This window comes from Hippichthys cyanospilos, chromosome 10 (genome assembly GCF_059441005.1).
Source record: "Hippichthys cyanospilos isolate Australia breed blue-spotted pipefish chromosome 10, RoL_Hcya_1.0, whole genome shotgun sequence".
In the NCBI taxonomy this organism is placed as follows: Eukaryota; Metazoa; Chordata; class Actinopteri; order Syngnathiformes; family Syngnathidae; genus Hippichthys; species Hippichthys cyanospilos.
This window is the reverse complement of record NC_142378.1, coordinates 10,333,030-10,353,012: the sequence shown is the minus strand read 5'-3', so window position 1 is coordinate 10,353,012 and position 19,983 is coordinate 10,333,030. Positions and strand designations below refer to the sequence as shown.

The 19,983-nt window shown below is 36.6% G+C and overlaps 2 protein-coding genes across 3 annotated transcripts; one reads left to right on the top strand and one right to left on the bottom strand.

Annotated features, from left to right (window-relative positions):
- Nucleotides 1-1,018: 1,018 nt before the first annotated feature.
- Nucleotides 1,019-5,389, bottom strand: hykk.2 (hydroxylysine kinase, tandem duplicate 2). Of its 2 annotated transcripts, none has more exons than XM_088425875.1 (5): nt 5,322-5,389; nt 4,541-4,848; nt 2,785-2,927; nt 2,187-2,367; nt 1,019-2,098 (listed from the first exon to the last, which is right to left on the bottom strand). In XM_088425875.1, the coding sequence occupies exons 2-5, from the start codon at nt 4,842-4,844 to the stop codon at nt 1,656-1,658; spliced, it is 1,071 nt and encodes a 356-aa protein (XP_088282001.1). In that variant the 5' UTR covers nt 4,845-4,848; nt 5,322-5,389; the 3' UTR covers nt 1,019-1,655. The 2 variants fall into 2 exon arrangements, with proteins under 2 accessions (XP_088282001.1, XP_088282002.1); XM_088425876.1 differs by having other exon boundaries at nt 4,541-4,865; nt 5,322-5,387.
- Nucleotides 5,390-10,734: 5,345 nt separating this feature from the next.
- nmur1a (neuromedin U receptor 1a) lies at nt 10,735-19,762 on the top strand. Its single transcript, XM_088425980.1, has 3 exons — nt 10,735-10,807; nt 16,477-17,324; nt 18,423-19,762. The coding sequence occupies exons 2-3, from the start codon at nt 16,499-16,501 to the stop codon at nt 18,806-18,808; spliced, it is 1,212 nt and encodes a 403-aa protein (XP_088282106.1). The 5' UTR covers nt 10,735-10,807; nt 16,477-16,498; the 3' UTR covers nt 18,809-19,762.
- Nucleotides 19,763-19,983: the final 221 nt, after the last annotated feature.

Sequence of the window (19,983 nt, the reverse complement as noted above, 5' to 3'; positions counted from 1 at the left end):
AGAGAAACAAATCAAAATGCAGCGGCTGAGCATTCAGTTTTTGTTTGCATGCGAGAGTTTTTTTCATTGTTATTGATGTCCTTTTTTGATTTCTTTCTTGCTTGACTGTTGCGTGTTTGAGAAGTTTAAAAAAATGGAAATATACAAACTTTGTGCACAATACAAAACAAATTAAATGCATACAAAATAACTTCATTACCCCTAAAAGCTTTTTGAGGGGGCTGGGGCGCAAATTTGAGCCCGCTGCTGTATTTAAAATAGGTGTAGTATAAAGCAGAGCGCTATTTCCAAATGTCAAGAGGATTAATGGCACTGTTGAGTGGAGTTGGTATATTAAACTAAGTCCTCAGATTTGCCATTTGTATTCTGGTCATCATGTATGGAGACAAAGAGACAAAGCAGGTGAGAAGAGTCCGATGTAAGAGATGTGCTTTCCACACCATTAAGAGTCAGCTGAACACCCTTGTACAGCAAAGGTTAGATTCCATATACTGGATGGAGAGAGAGAGAGAGAGAGAGAGAGAGAGAGAGAGAGAGAGAGAGAGAGACAGGCTAGATAGATAGATAGATAGATAGATAGATAGATAGATAGATAGATAGATAGATAGATAGATAGATAGACAGACAGACAGACAGACAGACAGAAGGACAGACAGACAGACAGACAGACTTACGAGTAGCAAAGCTTACATGGATTGATGTCTCCATCTAGTGGTCATATTTGCTCACGACGGCAATTTAAATCAAAGTCTTTATATTACTGCGTACAAGACTACAGTAAAGTGCTATAAAGTGCTAAAGAACTATGCCTCCCGGACACAAACACAGATGATTTTCAAATCAATCTCTTTTTTTTTTGTATTTATCTTAGACACGCAACATTTTCCAATTTCACACATCACACTTCAAAAAAATAAATACAGTATATATATATATATATATATATATATATATATATATATATATATATACACACACATGCAAATTCTTTAGTATTTTCCATGTTTATTTGAAAAAAAGGGTTCAATAGAAAAGTATTAAGGTTGTGACATTTGAAATCAATTACAAACAATGATTTTGCACAGGCATTTGCAAACCGTTACTGTACTGACCATTACATACTGTTTTTAAACACATGAGAAATATTAATACGAGAGCACATAACATTCGTGCCTATCATGGCACTTTATTGTCTTTGAATTCACTCCATTTTGAGGGGCATAACTAAACTATGGCTTGGCTTCAATCAATTGTACCTTTTTGGACGTTTCAAAATGTTAACAAGTATATTGTCTTTTTTTACCACTTTTCCTAGATATTGTATTTTCATAATGTTTGGAAATGAAAACCCAGAAGAGCAAAATAGCTGAATAATATTGCAAAAAAATATCAGCTAAAGCAGATACCATTTTTGTCTGATGATTTGAACATTTTGACTTAAGCAGAACATCATTTTTCATCTTCAATTAATAAGTGCAGGATATTTTGGGGTTAAAATAGAAATCAAAATTTTTAATTAACAGTCTAAACCAAACTTCAGGGTCAACTGGAGGCACATGAAAGAATGTCTAAGTTGATCTGCTTTTCTGACAGTTAATCAAAACTCAAGTTACTTTCACCAATATATTGCTTAGAATGAAAAGATCTCGCCTTGCTTATTTTCCATCGTGTAACTGAGCAGCACTTTGGAACCACACTTTCTCCACCTGCTCCTTTCCCATCTCAAAGAGTTTGCGTAAAATGACAACACCTTTCCTGGATGATATCATCAAATACTCTTCATTTTCAGGCTGCAAAGTCACGGAATAACGAGCCATCACGAATGACTGGCAGAGGCGAGACAGCACCAACCAAAAGAGGCAGTCTTTCTCTTCCGCGTTGAGGGGGAAGACACTTTCCCAGCCTGCTAGAACAGGCCCGCCCACTTCAATGGGCTTGGGGTGTTCCAGCATCATGTACGTGATGGTGATGGCGAGCTCATAGACGTAGCAACCAAAGTTCATATCCCCAAAATCAATGATGCCAGAAATCTTGTAGCCATTGCTTTCGTTGGCTTGTACAAGTACATTGAGGTCGTTAAAGTCTCCATGAATGAGGCCTGAGGAAAGACAAAAACGATGATTCATATATCTATTTAAGGTTTTATGTAGTACTAGAAGAAATACTTAAGTCAGCACAACACTTACATTTGCAGAAACTGGAGGATTTGGGGGCCACAGCGGTTTTGTACTGATGGAGGACAGACTTCACAACTTCCAGCAGAGGGTCTCCATCGAGTACGTTCATGTGTTTCTCCAGAAGGGGAATATTTGACAAACTCCATATGAACCCATCTCTTTGCAACACACTAAGTTCAGGATGTTGCATCTGGAGGAGAGGAGATACAAATGGGATGTTAGTACATGCTCAATACTATGTTCAAAATGATTTCTAACTTAGCTTTGAAACATAGAAATAACTAGTGAAATGAAAAAGCTAGCTATGCAGTAGCGGCCAAAACTTGGTGTTCTCCAGTTAAGTTTGTCTTGTTATATTTGCATAGTTGTATAGTTTGCATAGCTTATAGTAAGTTATATTTTTTGTTGCTATTGTTAGCTGTGGCTGCATTCACAACTGTGTGCTTTGCATTTATGTGGTAGGCTAAACTTGAGCTGCTTTTGCAGAAAGCAAAACTCTTCTTACCAAAAATGTTTATTACTCTACCTTTATCAAAAGGTGCAGTCTGGGCATTTTTTTAAACAAACCACAAGGATAGTAAATGATTCACAGTTGAATTGCGTTCACCTCTTTGAGGGCGCTGTCCATTCTGGCCGCTGTCCGGCCTACTTCATAAAGTAGCTGCGGTGAGAACGGGACCTCGGAAATGGGGACTCCGGGTAAGTAAGTCAACAGGCGCACCAGGTACTTCTGTAAACCGTGGCCACAGTCTGCCAAATTGTAACAATCCAACAATTGGTATTAGACCTATTGTCTTGTATTTCCAGTATTGTGTGAGGTCACATTGCACTCATAGTTCAAGAATAAGCACATTTACAATTTTACTACAGTATTTTAATTTTTGTAGTCTGTCTCAAGTTTCCACATGGAATGGACCTACAATAGAAGTACTATGTATACATTGTACATATGCTACAGTTACTTGGGGTGAAATTTCAGAATGAATGTCTGTTTTGTTTTGTTTCATTTCGTTTTGTTCCTCCTCAGTGTTGCTCTTCGCTTTGTTTATATTTTGTTGTTTGTACCACAACATTAATACAAGTTCCAGAAAGTACATTACTAATAGTCAAATATCACTGCTGTGATGAATAAATTTCCCACTCTATCAGTCTGTATCTAACAATCTATCAAACAAACAGGAAGTGACAATAACAAATAACTTTGAAGGTGTGTTATGCAACTGAGATGTGATGCAACACAGGTAACCAGTAGGTGAGGGATGACTATTAGCAAAGCAGGTAAACCATTAACTGGCCTGGAGCGTCACAGTACATGTCTTAAAGTCAATCCAAATATTTTTCTTAAAATAACACAGTATGTGCCCCCACTAGTCCAAACACAGCATTAGGATCGGATTAGTTTTGTGTTTGTAGGGGAGAAAAAAAAAAAAAAAAAAATATATATATATATATATATATATATATATATATATATATATATATATATATATATATATATATATATATATATATATATATATATATATATATATATATATATATATATATATATATATAAAATAGATAAATTGATATATAAATTAGCAGCTCATGGAGGAAGTCATTTGGTCAATGGTTGTCACCAGATAATGGCATCACAATGGCTCAGGGCTCAAAAGACAGATGATCACAACTCACCTGTTTTCTGAGTCAGCTGAGTCACAATTGGTTGTTATCTGAGCCTTGAGCAATTGCGATTGTCATTTGCAGTCGGCATCACGTGGCAAAATGGCCACCGGGATGGATAAATTAAAACAAGTGTATTTAACTCATTCATTCATGCTCCACAAATGAAATATTAATCTGAATGTTGTCTTTAAATGAGTGTGGAAGCATAGAACATATTATTGTAAAAATGGGTTGACTTTAGCGTTAACATGGAGAAACATCCAGCCATCTTTCTATCTACCCACAAAAAAAGTATGTGCCCTCTTGTCAAATTCTTTAAGGTTATTAACAAGAAAATAGCTGCCAAAGACAATCCAAAAAACAAAACGACCACACCCTGCAACAATATTTCATTCATTGAGGGGCATTGAGCCTTTTTAAGGTAATATCACAGCATATCGACAAGGCCAAAAAAAAAAAAGGGAAATTTAAGTTGTCCAGATCCTGAAGAAGCAAAGCAGCTCCTTAGTTTGATCACCTTAAAAAATAAAGAGGGAAACTATTGAAAATCAGTAATAATATGTGAAAGAAGTACAGTAAATCCTTTTTCAGGGCACTGGTATCTATGTCTCCATTATACTTACCCATCTACTGTATCTACCTACCTACCCAGAGTATCTAGCGATCCATTTAACTGAGTCAATAGCGGATCCTACCGATGCTTTCGAGGAACATCGCCTTTCCCGTGGTTGTTTTCAGGGCCGTTTGTGTAGGAAGTCCATTTTCATGCAGAAAGTTCATTGCATAAGTCTGAAGTTCTATCAGGGCGGGATCTTGAGAGAGCACTGTGTTCATTATCTTCAGCACATACTCGTCACCTCCAGCTGTCACAATACAGAAGTTCTGGTCATCGTAGCTGGGCAGAGAGCGGATTTGAGAGGGAGTCAGCTTGTAGTGTTTCTTCAAAATATCGGCTACCTGCGACTGGCTGAGGTTGGGCTTTGCATGGTTGTCTGACATGTTCCTGTACACGACACAAACCTGTTTAAGCGTTATGGTTTACTACTAGATTTGAACACCATTTGTCCTCGTCATGGACACAAGTGACTGGAGCCTATTCAAATTAATTTTGAGTGAGAGGCAAGGGTTCCCAGTCAATCGCATACTGTGTTCACACTCACTCACATCTACAGATAATGAAAACTCTCCAGTTAACACCGTATGGAAGTTTTGCAAATGCACATGTAAACTGGGGAACACTGTGAAAAGTTTAGCGAGCACATGGAGCAAAAACAAACTACACACAAGAAAGCCTGGGCTGTAGTATTGCGCACTTTTTGTTTGTTTTTTGCAGATGCAGTTTGTCCATTAAAACAAATAGAAATGAATGTCTTCCTCATTCAGAAAGAAGTTCCTAATCTTCCGTGAACGGAATCCCGCAATAGGAATAACGGTAAACCTCACAAGAAAAACGTTTCTTCACTGAATGACACTTACCTCACAATTCGTAATACGGACGTGGCGCCGCTCGATGAATTTCCTTGTGAATTTTCTGCTGACCACTCTTAACCGCCCCCCCCCCCCCCCCCCCCCCACACACACACACACACACACACACACACACACACAGGGCACACAATCTCAGCATATCCGGGGGCGACCTTTCAAAACAAATTTGTGTGACGCATTTTGAGACCTGTAGTGCACAAATATAACTAGTTTCTACAGCAAAAGAAAGCGAATAGAGTTTATAAAAGGCCGGTGCCTTTGGTAAATGTTTTCCGTTTCTTTGACTTCAAATTAATACGTATGACACTAGTCGCTCGTGCAAATCAAGTGAAAGAAAGGCAGATGGATGGATGGATCGATCGATCCATCGATGAATGGATGGATGGATATAGCAGTGTTTAACTTTTTCCTCCTTTTCATATTCGTTTTTAATGCGCACTACACGTTTTTTCATACTATTGTAGTGCCAAATTTGAAAACGTAAAATGTGGTATCATATTTGACCACCAGAGGGCGCCATTGATTTAATAATACAAATTTTCAGGGTTGACTAATCTAGTGCCATTCATACAGACAGCATAATCACAATGCGTTGGTCATTCTTCGTATATTTTACTCAGAGAAAATGCATGTGATTTGTGAAATATGAGCTGAGTGTAGGAGTATGTGACTTAGTCACAAATTATTTATAGGCCATTTAAAAAAGTAATTTGAATGGTGGGGTCTTGATTTTACAAGGATGTTGTAGATAATCATAGATTCCCTTCACACTCTGAGTATCATACTAAACTTCTTCAATTATAAAACTTCAATCATAAGACTACACTCTTTATAAATAATGTACTTTTGATTTGAAAAGGGGATGTTAAATATTCTCTTGATAGAATGACATGTAGACTCTTGCAAGCAGGTACCACAGGATGTCAGGGATTTTTGTTAATATGGGCTTGGAGAACATTCGTTTGTTTGTTTGTTTTTGTTTTTTTTTTCAAAATGTATATTGTCATGATGTGAAAAACAGAAAATAGGAGGACACTAAAGTCTGTAAAGTGATACCCATTTTTTTGGATTGGACTTGCAGTTTATGACATTTTGTACAAAGACTCATAAAGAAGTCATTTTAATTCATGCTCAATGATCAAGATCATCATGAAGCCTTTGTACAGCTCGCTGATTAACTAATCATTTGAATCAGGTGCATTGCAAAGAAAAATAAAAAAAAAAACATGCAGGACAGTTTAGGTTCACAACCACAAGTGTCAAGCAGTGGACTCCTTTGTGTTTTCCATTTTCCACTCCCCAGAACATCTGGTTCAAATGATTAAGCTCATCAGCAAGCTCTGCAAGAGCTTGAAAATTAAATGATTGATGAATGCACAAATATAAATGATAAGGAAACATGTATTCTCAATTCTAATAGCAACTGAAGTACTTTTGGTGAAATAAAAAGTATCCTTTTTTTCTTTTCCATGTCACTCAATGCCATGTAATCTACCAATACTACCTTTGCATTTGACCGGTCAATTGCCATTGACGCCTTTAGACAGTTCTCATAGATCAAAAACTGTTTGACCTCAAAATAAAAATGGATTGATGTACAGTATCTTGCAATTGGATTGCAACGTCAGAAATGAATTCCAAAACGGTGCAAATTGAAACTGGAAGAAGGGGGTTTTGTCTTGCCACCACGCAATAACAAATAGTCTCGAGCCTCCATCTTCTCTCCGTTTTGTTTTGATGTTATGACCTTTAATCACCGCACTTGTTGCCCTCGTCTCTTAACTGGAGCAGTTTGCATCTAACGTGGCAGCTGTGAAACAGATGTCATTGAAAACAATCATGGCTCGGCTTGCATGAATATTTTCCAGCTCCGAGGATCATGTTGCACGGCTGCTAGGGATATGAGTTGAAACTTCTGTTTAAAAAATTAACAAACATTTCTTACAAACGCTCTCTGTTACCTATGCTATGCTAACCGTTGGTCACAATTGTGAATGTTACACTTTTGAAATGTTGGTAACATTTGTAGCATGTTGTTTTGCAGGATTCAAACAGCTTAATGTCGTAATGTGAATAATGAGCCTGATGTCATCCAAACTACACACGCTCTGCAAAAGTTATTAATTTATTTATAATTATTTCTTTTTGAGAACAGGTCTGACATTTTAAGTTGATTAATTCTGGGGGACAAATATTTATTATTAAATATTTAAGTTAATGATTTATTTTTGTGAACAGATAGATCTCTTGTAATTCCAAAGGACAACACTTTATGTTTAGTATTTTTCTGTGGTCAAATATTTATTTGTATTTTTTTTTTTTAGAACATGTCAGATACTTTATGTTAATTATTTCTTGTGGGCAAATATTTATTAACAGTTAAGTTATATCTTTTAGATCATAGATTTCTTCTATGATCCAAAAGAAGACGCTTTATGTTGATTCTTTTTTGTGGACCGATACACATGAAATTTGAAGGATTCATATTTCACAGGGGGTGCATCACTGATTAAAAAGTAAAAAGTATCTTTGACGTCTATAGCCATCATTTGCAGTGAATGAGGTAATTTGTTCCTTTGGTATTTGAGTTTAACTACAATAGCGCTCAAGCACTGCAATATCTAGACCAAGAAGGACTATGCAAAATACTGTACTGTTCAAATCAATATTCAAAGCCATTCAAAAAAATATAATGGAAATAATTTTTCTAGTACTTTTGAACAGCTTTCGATGTATAAGCAATTAGAGGTCATCATTCAAAGTAAGACTTTCAGGGGAAATTGGTTATTTCCGCTCTGAGAGGTTAATTAGAGAGAGAGAGAAAGAAAGAATAGAGGAGGAGGGGCAAACCTGCAAAATGTATTACCATTCACCATATAGGCATGATGCCAGCACAGAAAATTCGGACTTATTTTTATTGGTCACAAACAAGCAATTACGCTGTTTGAAATCAAACTAGGGACTGATGATGTCTTTTAGAATATATGAATATACTTTGTTACCATGATGTTACTAGTACAGTGTTACGACATTAATCCGTTCCGCGGTTGGCGTCGTAAGACGTGCAATCCAAACCTATGTTAAAAATCTAATGCGTTTAGAACCCCAGGTAAAAACATCAAAATCGTACATACATGTTAAAAATTGGTACCAAAATAGTATAGTAAGAGCTATTGGAATAGGGAAACGATGCTTGAGATAATAACCCTTATTAGGGAATATGGGCATAACAAGCAGCACTCAAAGGTAATAAAATCCTTTCTATATTTTTTATTTATGATGTTTTCTGATTGTATACATTTTTGTTACTTACTTACTTTATTACGATAATCAATTTTTCACACTTTAAAAAGTAATACCATTAGAGATCAAAAATATTTTCCCCATAACACTATAAAAAAAAAATGTACCTGACTTTTAATGATCAAGGGGCCCAGCTGTGTGGCGTCCATAGTTTTGTACTTTGGGCTAAAGCGTATGGCGTCCAGGGTTGAAGCAATCATCTGTGCATGTGATGGAGGAGAGCACAGTGCATGCAGGCGGTCTCAATAGCCCTGCAGTAAGCGATGCTATGATGTGTGATTGAGGAGTGTATTTGCATTAAATCTGGTTGATTTAGTCAAGATTAAGCAGCATTACAGTGTCACCAAATATATTTAAATTCCCCGTTGAGGCCAAACCTCTATTTTGTACAATTATTTTGTACCCCCATAAATGCCTTTTAAGTCCCATAGCTATCGAAAGTTTCCATCTTTCAACAACACTCAGTCAGGTTTTAGTATTTCTGGAGCTGTTTGCGTTCACTGATAAGTGATTTTCAAAAGAACTAATAACCGATCCGATTACAAGATGGAGCAATGTGACCATTTAAAAAATATATTTTTTTACTGCATATACTTGTATACTGAGAATTGATTATCAGAAAAAAAAACATTTGTTATATTTTGTAATAAAATAAAGCAATTTTGCTACGACATAACAATCTTTTCCATGCCCAAAACTGACAGAGATGCACAAGTAAAAACATCAATGACCTGTAGAAGGCATTCGAGAATAAAGGATGCAACAACTTATTGTAATTAAAAATATGATTATATATAATTAGGCGGCACAGTGGCAGACTGGGTAGCACCTCAGCCTCACAGTTCAGATTTCCAGGGTTCAATTCCAGCTCGCCTGAGCTCCCTGTAAGGAGTTTGCAAGATCTCCCCATGCTATGGATGGATGAAAGGATGGATGATATGTAATTATCAAAATTAAATTGTAATTTAAATTATACACAGATACAACACATTTACAACAGCAGTAAATATAGCAAATGAAGAACTAATGTTACAACAAACATTCCTATAACGCTATAAAACAAAAAGCCACTCTAGTGCGAATAAAAGGCATAGTGTTTCTTCTCAAACATTCACAAAACATGTAATTTGTGGAACCGGTCAATGACATCATTGATCACTCAGCAATTTACGACAGTACGATCCATCACCGATTTTGCATATTTGCAATATTATCTGATCACAATCAAGCTGATCAAAATGGCATATAGTCTAATGCTGACTGCTATAACAAATAAAAGCCTACTCAGCCATGACATTATTATTTATTATTTCGGTCTTGGAGAAAATCGCTTACTTTTTACTGTAGCTATTACCTTGATGACTCATCATCTTACCGTCTTAAAAAGAAGAGTGAGTCAATTGGCCTTAAAGGACCTGCCGATTATCGGTCGAAATCAATAGTTTTCAGTTTGCTCCAAGCTTTGCAGAAAATCTTTGAGATGGGCTGAGTGCATTTTCCAGCCGCCCATCTTAATCTGATCAATGACGATTTCCCGTAAATCTCTGCGGCCACATTTAACACTTAATTAATTTTTCCCCGGAGTAGTGTGGAAGGATGCATGCGCTGGAAATGCAGAGATTTGCATATGAATGCGACAACACAAATACATTTCACGATGACTTAAGACAGGTAGACTCTGTGGAATCAAGAAGACAAATACCGTACATGGGAGCCATAATTGTCATATGACTGCCGGAATGTGGGAGTGATTGCTACTTCGCTTCTAAGGAAAAGGACGTGGTATTGTTCAAAGGCAGCATCACTATATATGCTAATATCCAAGATAATCATAATCCCGCAAAAGTGCATGCTCAGTTGCAAAACATGAGCACATGTTTGCCATGCAAGTCCCCCCCCCCCCCCCACACACACACACACACATTTGGCTTCCGCAATTAGCATTACAGTAATTATGTAATTAAACTGGACACAATTATGAAATGGAATGGCTGGGTGGCATGCGCGCATGGATTACCCAGAGGGTGGAGGTTGATGACAAAGGGCGGCATGTGGCTATGGCGAGAGAGCCTTGAGAGAGCTACACATCCGATGCAGAAGCGAGAGACGAGAGAGCGGCACATTGTTCACACTCCATTCAAGCCACAAATCTCAAACACGCTCGGGACCAGGTAAGACATTTATTACTCTTTGAATTTTCTCGGGATAATATGGGTTAAATAATGACCTGATTTCTATCGGCACCTGTTGATTTGGGAAGTACTGAAGTAAAAATAGTATTATACTGAATGTGCGTCATTCTGCTATAGTGATCAGGGTAATGTGGTCAATTGAAGGTCAGTTGCAAGCTGCTGAATCCAGATTTTGTTCAGAGTTTGTTAAAAGGAATTTTATCATAGGAGGTAATGAAACTTTCTAAAGCCTTTCTCGAGTTATAAGAAATGTTTCAGTGACATTCTTGCAAGTGTAAAAGGGAGGTAAAACTATATTATTGGATGATACCTGAAAACAATCCCCAGTAACTTAAAAAGACAGTGAACTCAATTATGGGATGTCGAACCGCCAGAGAAAGATGCATGTGCTGCTTTCACATCACAACAAGTTATTTATCAAAGTCTATGGTTCTCACATCTTTACAATTTGCCAATGTTTGTGCTCCTGTGATGGTGTGTGGGTAAAAAAAAAAAAAAAAAACAAACAAACATAAAATGCCAAAGATACCCAAATGAAAAATCACTTCATTCACAAATTCTTATAATGTTTCATTTAAAAACGGCCACGAGAGGACTGTATTACACGCTGACTGAAGAATGGTTCCCCATTATTTTCTCCTGAGATGCTCACTGAGCTGAAGTCAAGTGACATTATGCGGTTTGACATATGATATCATATTTTGAATCGGAGGCATTTCCTGCACCATATTCATTGCATTGTACGACATGGGCTTCTGTTGTTTGTAATTATTATTCCTCCACGTGGAATTGTTTGTAATTATTATTCCTCCACGTGAGGCTAACTTAAACAGACAATTGTTCATGCTGTCAAATAAAACAGTGCTGTCAAATAAAACAGTGCCACATAGGGGAAGTTAATTGTTATATCTAAAATGTGAAGGAAGTTTAATTGCTATACTCACTAGCATGCACTACAGTTTTGTCGTCGTTCCCGATTTTTTTCTGAATCATTGACTTCAATGGTAGTGCTGAATCTAGAAATAATTATTATAATTACTGTGTTATTAATAGATAAAGCAAGATTTGGAGATGTGTTCTTTTCATGGATTCACATTGTCACTGTCAAAAATCATGTAATTAAATAGATCTAACAAAAATAAATGTGACAGAAATAACACTACTGTAAAATGAAATGTATCATAATTGCTAATGTTTTTAACAAAAACATTAGCAATATATATATATATATATATATATATATATATATATATATATATATATATATATATATATATATATATGTATGTGTAGGAGAGGGAACACATTAGTATCTTGGGTGCATCTTTTACTTTTTGCCTCAAGGCACACTGACAAATTTAAAATGTAAATAGATAGGATTAGTGTAGGGAATGCCTTGTCATTTATAATTGATGCTCTTTATATTTCCTTATGCCGAGTGTGAATTCTAATTTGTATTCTAGGTTTTTTTTTCATTATTATTTATTTCCCTTAAAATCTCATTTAGAACACCTGTTATTTCTTGAGTATATATATATATATATATATATATATATATATATATATATATATATATATATATATATATATATATATATATATATATATATATATATATATATATATATATATAAATATAAATATATATATATATATATATATATATATAAATATATATATATAAAAAAATATATATATATATATATATATATATATATATATATATATATATATATATATATATATATATATATATATATATATATATATATAGCTTATAAGCAGAGTGTTCCAAATGCTGGGCTAGTTTTTTTTTTCCTACGCCATTATCAGCTTTTGTGCATATGTATATACACTTTTAAATAGTCCTAAGCACTCTCACTCCTAAGTGAGACTCCTGCTCTGAAAAAAAGGCTTCCATGCAAAAAAGCCCTCTGCTCAATGGTTTAAAGCATTTTCAGAAAAAGCAAGTGAATGTTCCTTTTGTTATTTCTTCCTTTCAAATAATCAGAAAAAATAGATAAGTAGCATTATATCAGCAAGGGTTGCAATCATTTGGAGTAACCCTATATTTCGAAGAAAATGTCAAGAACAATACTATTTGATTTCTTTTGTAGGCATATGCAACATAGGTCACAAATAAAATGGAGCGCCAAATAAAATCTCGGATGCCACAGTGAAAAGAATGAGTGTAAATAAAAATCAATGAAGAGCGGATATCATATCAAAGTCATGTATCTACAGAAAATGGAATCTTAATAAGTCATAGCGAAAAGTGGCAAATGCAATTACAGAGAAGGGTCATACTCTTTGTTCAAAGTTTGCATAATTTAACAATACGATACATTAGCCATCTTTGATGATTGAAGAACAAGTTGCCCAACACCAACCAAGGTGTTGACTTGTAGCATATGTGACTGTAGTATATGAGACTCTTTGAGACCCAGTCGTAATTAGGGGCTATTGAAGCTATATAAATGAACTTGATTTGACAGATGATCTGTGTCACATGTGCATTTTGTTTTGTTAACATAAAATTAAACCGTTTCTGAAAAATGTCTTTCGAGAGATAAGTCTCTCTAAATCACAACAGTGTGTGTATGCTCCCTGTGATTGCAATCATTTAAACAGACTTCCAAAAATTCTAAAGTGAAAAAAAACCCCAACTAAACAAAAATTCACCCCAGTGTATTAAATAGTGGGAAACACAGGCCATTACAAAACAAAACCCAGGCAAGAAAGCAACCACAATAGGAGATGACAATCAATTCACAAAGAAAAGAAAAAAGAGCATTTTCTAACATTAAACTGCTGGTCTTGCTTAATTTGCTAATGGCTTTTTGTCCAATCTCAGCACAAAAAAATAATGCATGTCTCTTATACTGAATTTTGTTATATCTACATGAAAGGTAAATGATTGCGTAGACGACGGCGTTTCCATCAACACTGAATGGACAAATGAAATCTGGAGTTAACCTTGCTGCGGATGAAATCTGCAATGGATCTCACTTGTTCCACACTGATCTGGCAACCTAAAATTCCTTGTCTTACCAAACTCACAGATAAATTTTCAGAACAGACAAATTAACACCTTCTGAAGGGTGTTGCAGAGTACATTCCGTGCATTGTTAACACATCATCACGCATCGACAGTTGGAGAAGCCTGACAGCACATCAGGTATGAGTCACTGTAAAGTGGCAGCAACTATGCCAAAGACTATAATGCCGGGAAAAGTGATTATCGTATTTCACGGACTATAAGGCGCACTGCTATATAAGCCGCAGCAGCAAAATATGAGCAAAAAAATGATTTTTGTCACGGATAAGCGGCACTGGACTACAAATTGCAGGTAATAATATCAGCTCTTTATGCAAAAAGATGGTATATGAAGATTATAATTTTTTTTTTTTTTAATTTTGTTGTAATTGTCTGCCAACAGCAACATCCTCTCTTTAACAGACTGAACATGCCTGCATGTTTGTCCCTAAATATTTATCGAAAATGGATGGATGGATGGATGGATGGATGGATGGATGGATGGATATCTGTTAGTTCAATAGCAGTTCAAAACCGAAATCAATACTTCAATAGCATTCTTCGTCTCCCTTTGTTTGCTAGTTTATTTTTACATAAACATTCTACATAATTCATATACAATCATAAATACGTAAATAAAATCGCATATACTTTTCACTATATAGTATATAATTGTGCTTAGGTATGATTGGATGCTTGACTGGTTGTTCGTCACTGAGTGCCCTGTGATTGGCTGGTAACCAGTTCAAGATGTCACCTACTGCCCGAAGACTGCTAGGATAGTCACCAGCAAGCCAGCGACCCTTGTGAGGTTAAGCAGCTACAGATAATGCATGGATAGATGGAGGATTACAAAACGACTAGAAAATATCCTTTAAATAGCATTTATTGTATAGAAGAGGTTTTATTAGTCATACTGGGCAAAGCTGAAAATCCATTTGCATCTTTGACTTGGTGTGCAAAATGTGTCGAGCTTATTCCATCTCAGAGCAACACTGGTGCTTACCACAGGTGATTAAAATTACACTGCATTAAATGAAAAGTCATTTTGCTGCCCACTGTGTTTCATGCTCCATCACTATGGAGATCAATGGTGAGTGCTTGACAGCAGGTGGTTAAAACAACCTTGGTGTTTAAAGAATCAAAACTATACAAGAGATTTAATATTGTAAAGGCAGTTCCATTTTCAAAATCAAGAAAGAACACTTGAGATTTTTTTCAGTATGCTGCACTACCTTGATCACATTGAGAAAACGAAATAAATTAAAAAAAAACATGAAGTAAACCTCAAATGTCTACCGAGAGTTCTCTATGGCCATTAGTTTGAACTTTATTGCAGTTGATGATGAAATTATCAATGCCACTTTCATCTGGTGCAGACTCTAATGACCAACTAACAAATTGCTTCCCCCTCAACCATAACATCAAAAAGATGCATTGCTTTCTTCTGTGCACTGCTTTGAAAGTTCCATGGGGCACAGATTTCACTCTTAATGCTGCAGTCTGTGCATGAGGTATCACTAAAAGACCTCACGCTGCTGGCAATGAGCTGTAGATTTCTCTCTTATCTAAAAGTTGTGTAGCCGCAAGGAAAGACACACTGGTTTGAGTCAAAATATATGATCATAAAACATCATTAGAGTCCCTGCTGCTCTTTAGCCGATGTTGTTTTGGAATAACCTAATGCATAGCACAGCATAATAAAAATAAGAAGAAGAAGAAAAAAGACTTTATGGAGAAAAAATATTCTACCTGGAGTGGTGTGCCAAAGGCCCCAAAGTAAAATTGAGATGCTAATCATGAACTACTCTAACCTTAAATCAAGATTAATATGTTCAGAACACCGAACTGGCTGATTGAATCTCCCAAATGGAACAGGCTACATGCTTAAGCTGCCAATTAACATGTCGCGTGCCAGCTCCAAAAATGGCCCAGCCAGTGGGGGACCTACAAATGGGAATAATTAAAAAAGCAAAAATATTTGATTATCGTCTTGGATGTATTTGCTAAGAATGCTCAGGAAGAAAAAAAAAAGATGAGGGGACACTAGATGCCCGCTATATAAAATTATAGTTGCCGTATTGGGTAAAACCACATTGAAGATGAGCATGTCGCATGATTTGGAGCTCTTATTCAACAGCAAAGACCAGATCGCAATTTGATCTCATTCATTCAGTACGCTCTCGACTGTCACACTTGAGATAAGATTTCAATACGAGAAACAGAAAATCTGATTGGGACTTTTGGAGAAAAATGGTGCGGGGGATGAGAAATCAGCATGTCATCAACAAGATTGAACTCAACACTTCAGATTGCTTCCAATTGCAGTAAACTTGAATTATTTGACCCTGTCAAAAATGATCCTGTGGTAAAATACCCGGCTAACCCAGAAAAGTGTAAGCTGCCCACCTCTTTCGTTATTGTTTGTCTGACGGAGTGACGATTACAGATTGGGTAAACTTCTAAAAATTATAGAAGAGGGTCCAGACTATAAATGAGGGACCAGCAAAAAAATACAAATAAAATGAGCACCTCTGAAAACCTCTGTAATATTTTTTTATTTCATCATTATATAACTAATGTTTGGGTGTTTTATCGTTATTTTTCACAGGTGATCTCACCGCTTGAACAAGATGACTCCTGACACGAATAGCAGTTACGCGGATGTGGAGAACACCAGTGAGGCAATGGACAAGTTTCTGGAGAAATATTTGGGACCCCGTCGCTCACCCATGTTGCTTCCCATCTTCATCAGTTACTTGATCATATTTTTGGTTGGGGTGTTTGGCAACGTGCTGACTTGCACCGTCATCGCGCGCAACAAAGTGATGTGGACACCAACAAATTATTACTTGTTCAGTCTGGCCGTGTCGGATCTCCTGGTGCTACTGCTGGGCATGCCACTGGAACTGTACGAGCTGTGGCAGAACTACCCTTTCCTCTTTGGGAAGGGAGGTTGCTACTTTAAGATTTTCCTATTCGAGACGGTCTGCTTGGCATCTATACTCAACGTAACAGCATTGAGCGTGGAGCGCTACATCGCCGTGGTGCACCCGCTACGTGCGAAATACGTGGTGACGCGCACCCACGCCAGGCGGGTCATCCTCACGGTGTGGGGCGTGTCGGTGTTGTGTGCTCTTCCCAACACAAGTCTGCATGGGATTTCCTACCTGACGGCTAACTCGACCAGCTCCGAGGTGGAGATCCCTGACTCGGCCATGTGTACACTGGTGAAGCCTCAGTGGATATATAACCTGATTATCCAAGTGACCACCTTGCTTTTTTTTTTCCTGCCCATGCTGACCATTAGTGTTTTATACACGCTTATTGGGCTGCAGCTCAAACAGGAGAGGATGCACCAAACGATGGAAACCAAGTCAGGTGCCATGCAGGACAGCTTCTGTAGCGTCCGCACTCAACAACAAAAAGCTAGACGACGGCAGGTCACCAAAATGCTGTGTATGTTTCACCTGATTTTTTTACATTGTATAGTGAAAGATTCCTTTTGAAATGCATCTCTCCACAAAAGACGATTCCATACAGTTTTTGATACGTGGAGAGAAAACGATTCAGAGATGGATTAAGACAGTGTTTCTCAACTATATTTTGCCAGCCCCCCCTAGAAAAGAGAAAACCTTTCGATGCACTGAATATAAATACGATTATTAAGTTATCAAATTAAATTAAATTAAATAAAAATTAAATTAAAATTAAATTATTAAATTATTTAAGTAAACCTACACATGTATCCATTTTAACATTAACAACAGAAAAATGCAATATAAATCAACTTTCGGGATATAGGGGATATAGCTTAGTCTAAAACGGAGAAAAAAGAAGCAAGTGCACCAAAGCGCCTGAAACTAAAAGAAAATGATGAAAATTATATCTTTATTTCAATTACATTCCACATGACAAAAACAAAGCCTTTTTACTGGGATCATCCGCGCCCCCCCAGGGCAGCCCACCCCACTATTTGAGAAGCACTGGATTAAGACCATTCCAAATTGTTTTAGGAAAAATGTCAACCTGGAACAAAGCCTAAGGAAATCAAAAGATCCATTGAAGACACTTGACAACATTTGGCCCTCATTGGGATCAAGTCTTAAAAGTTTGCATGTGCAAAAACAAGACCAAACCTGAAGCCTCATGCATAATGATGCCGAAACCCTGAGACGCCCTAAATACTGAGTTGGTGAAGCACCACCTCTGTGCTTTACAATGAATAAATGTGTTACAAAATCAGGCTTGTCTTAATAAATCAAAACGGACATAATGATATTGATATGGAAGCTGTCTGTTGGTAGAAATCATGATCAGGATTTAATTGCGCACCTAGAAATCCATCTGCATTAATCAGAGTTTTCATATCAATCAATAAAACTGACACATACAAAATCTCAAAAACATTTTAAGAGGTTTACAGTCAACAAACCACTGTCCAAGAAAGGTCGCCTCTCGTTTGCTCGTGACATAAATTTCACTGTTTGTGCCTCATCAAACGTCTCATGTTTCAAATCGAAAATTCTAATGCTGTCTTTTCCCGCTTGTTTGCAGTTGTTTTAGTGGTGGTTTTCGGGATCTGCTGGGCCCCGTTCCACACTGACCGCCTCGTATGGAGTTTCATTACCGAGTGGACCGACAGCCGCCGGCAAGTCTTTGAGTATGTGCACATTCTGTCTGGAGTGTTCTTCTACCTTAGCTCAGCAGTCAATCCAATCCTGTACAACCTTATGTCCACACGTTTCCGCGAAATGTTCAAGGACGTCATGTGCCATCGGCCGCACAACGCCATCCCTCGAAATTATTCTTTAAGTGTCACTCGAGTGACGCTCCGAAGTACCCTAAATGAAGCGCCGCTCAGCAGTGGAGTCAATGCTGTGGAAGCGGATGCAGAGGATGGAGAGCGGGCGGTGAAAGAAGAGACCACTTTCACAGGTTAAGCTTTATGAACATCACCGCCTGTTTTCTGTCCCTCAAAATTAAACTAAATCAGCTTAATATCTTAAATTACTATAGCTACAGCGTGTTGTTCAAAAGGCGAATTATGACAACATGACTGGATGGAAGATTGAATTTTGTCCTGTTCTTGTAGTTACGGATTGACTATTTGAGGCACTATTTGTGTTTGTCCTCAATTTCTATGTCAGACATCCACAAAAACTGTACAGTAGACCTCAATTTTTAAAGAGAATGACGAACCAGAACGTGAATACTGGATTTATACATATAATTTATCCACCCCCCGTATATTGATATTATTTGTGATATACTGTAGTGATAATTACCTATATTGATGCTGTGGCAATGGTGAGTCACTAGAACGAGACATTTTATTTAGCTGAGAGCTTTCCAGTCGACTGTGCATACTTGTGGTTCAGCAGGTTCACATATTCAAAGATTGAAAAAAATAAGCTTTGCAATATTTGTAAATACTTTGTACTCAATATTTTATGAAGAAAAATACTTCTAATTCAATATTTTAGTTAAGTGTTTATTTTTGAAAATAGGATCATGGAAGGTGGCCAAGGGGGGAACCATGGTTAATCTAAATCATTCAAAAAAAAAAAAAAGCCAGAAAGCTTCTGGGATGATTTTCTACGAAAAGCTCAAATAAAACAACTTTTTGGCAAGACACGTCACCTCACAGACACAGAAAATGATGAACGTCAAGGACACAAATAGATCACAGTTATAAAACATAAAGGAGTCTTTGTTATGTTCTGAGGCTGCATTGCTACATCTAGCACAGGGTTCAACTAGAAAGTTGTGAAAGTTGCTTGGAAGTTATAAAATTTATAATGGTTCAACAATTGCTTCAACGGGGTACATAAAGTATTTAGGAAAGCAAACCTTAATTTTCAGTTAGGTGACGCACGTGACAATCAAATATTTAACATTGGAAACATATATATATATATATATATATATATATATATATATATATATATATATATATATATATATATATATATATATATATATTCAAGGACCTTCAGAAAACTTGTGTTATTTTTAAAAAGGGTTGTCAAAACAGTTGACCAATGTTTTAAATACATACAAAAATATAACAAACAATACGCCCCTAAATTTGTTTTTTTGATTTTCATGGACCCAA

Bases quoted from the DNA above. Each gene is read 5' to 3' on its own strand.
- hykk.2 (XM_088425875.1), bottom strand. From the start codon at position 4,844: ATGTCAGACAACCATGCAAAGCCCAACCTCAGCCAGTCGCAGGTAGCC. The intron at 2,928-4,540 runs GTAGGATCCGCT...ACAATTTGGCAG, and splicing joins GATGTTCCTCGAAAGCATCG to ACTGTGGCCACGGTTTACAG. The intron at 2,368-2,784 runs GTGAACGCAATT...CCTCTCCTCCAG, and splicing joins TGGACAGCGCCCTCAAAGAG to ATGCAACATCCTGAACTTAG.
- nmur1a (XM_088425980.1), top strand. From the start codon at position 16,499: ATGACTCCTGACACGAATAGCAGTTACGCGGATGTGGAGAACACCAGT. The intron at 17,325-18,422 runs GTATGTTTCACC...GCTTGTTTGCAG, and splicing joins GCAGGTCACCAAAATGCTGT to TTGTTTTAGTGGTGGTTTTC.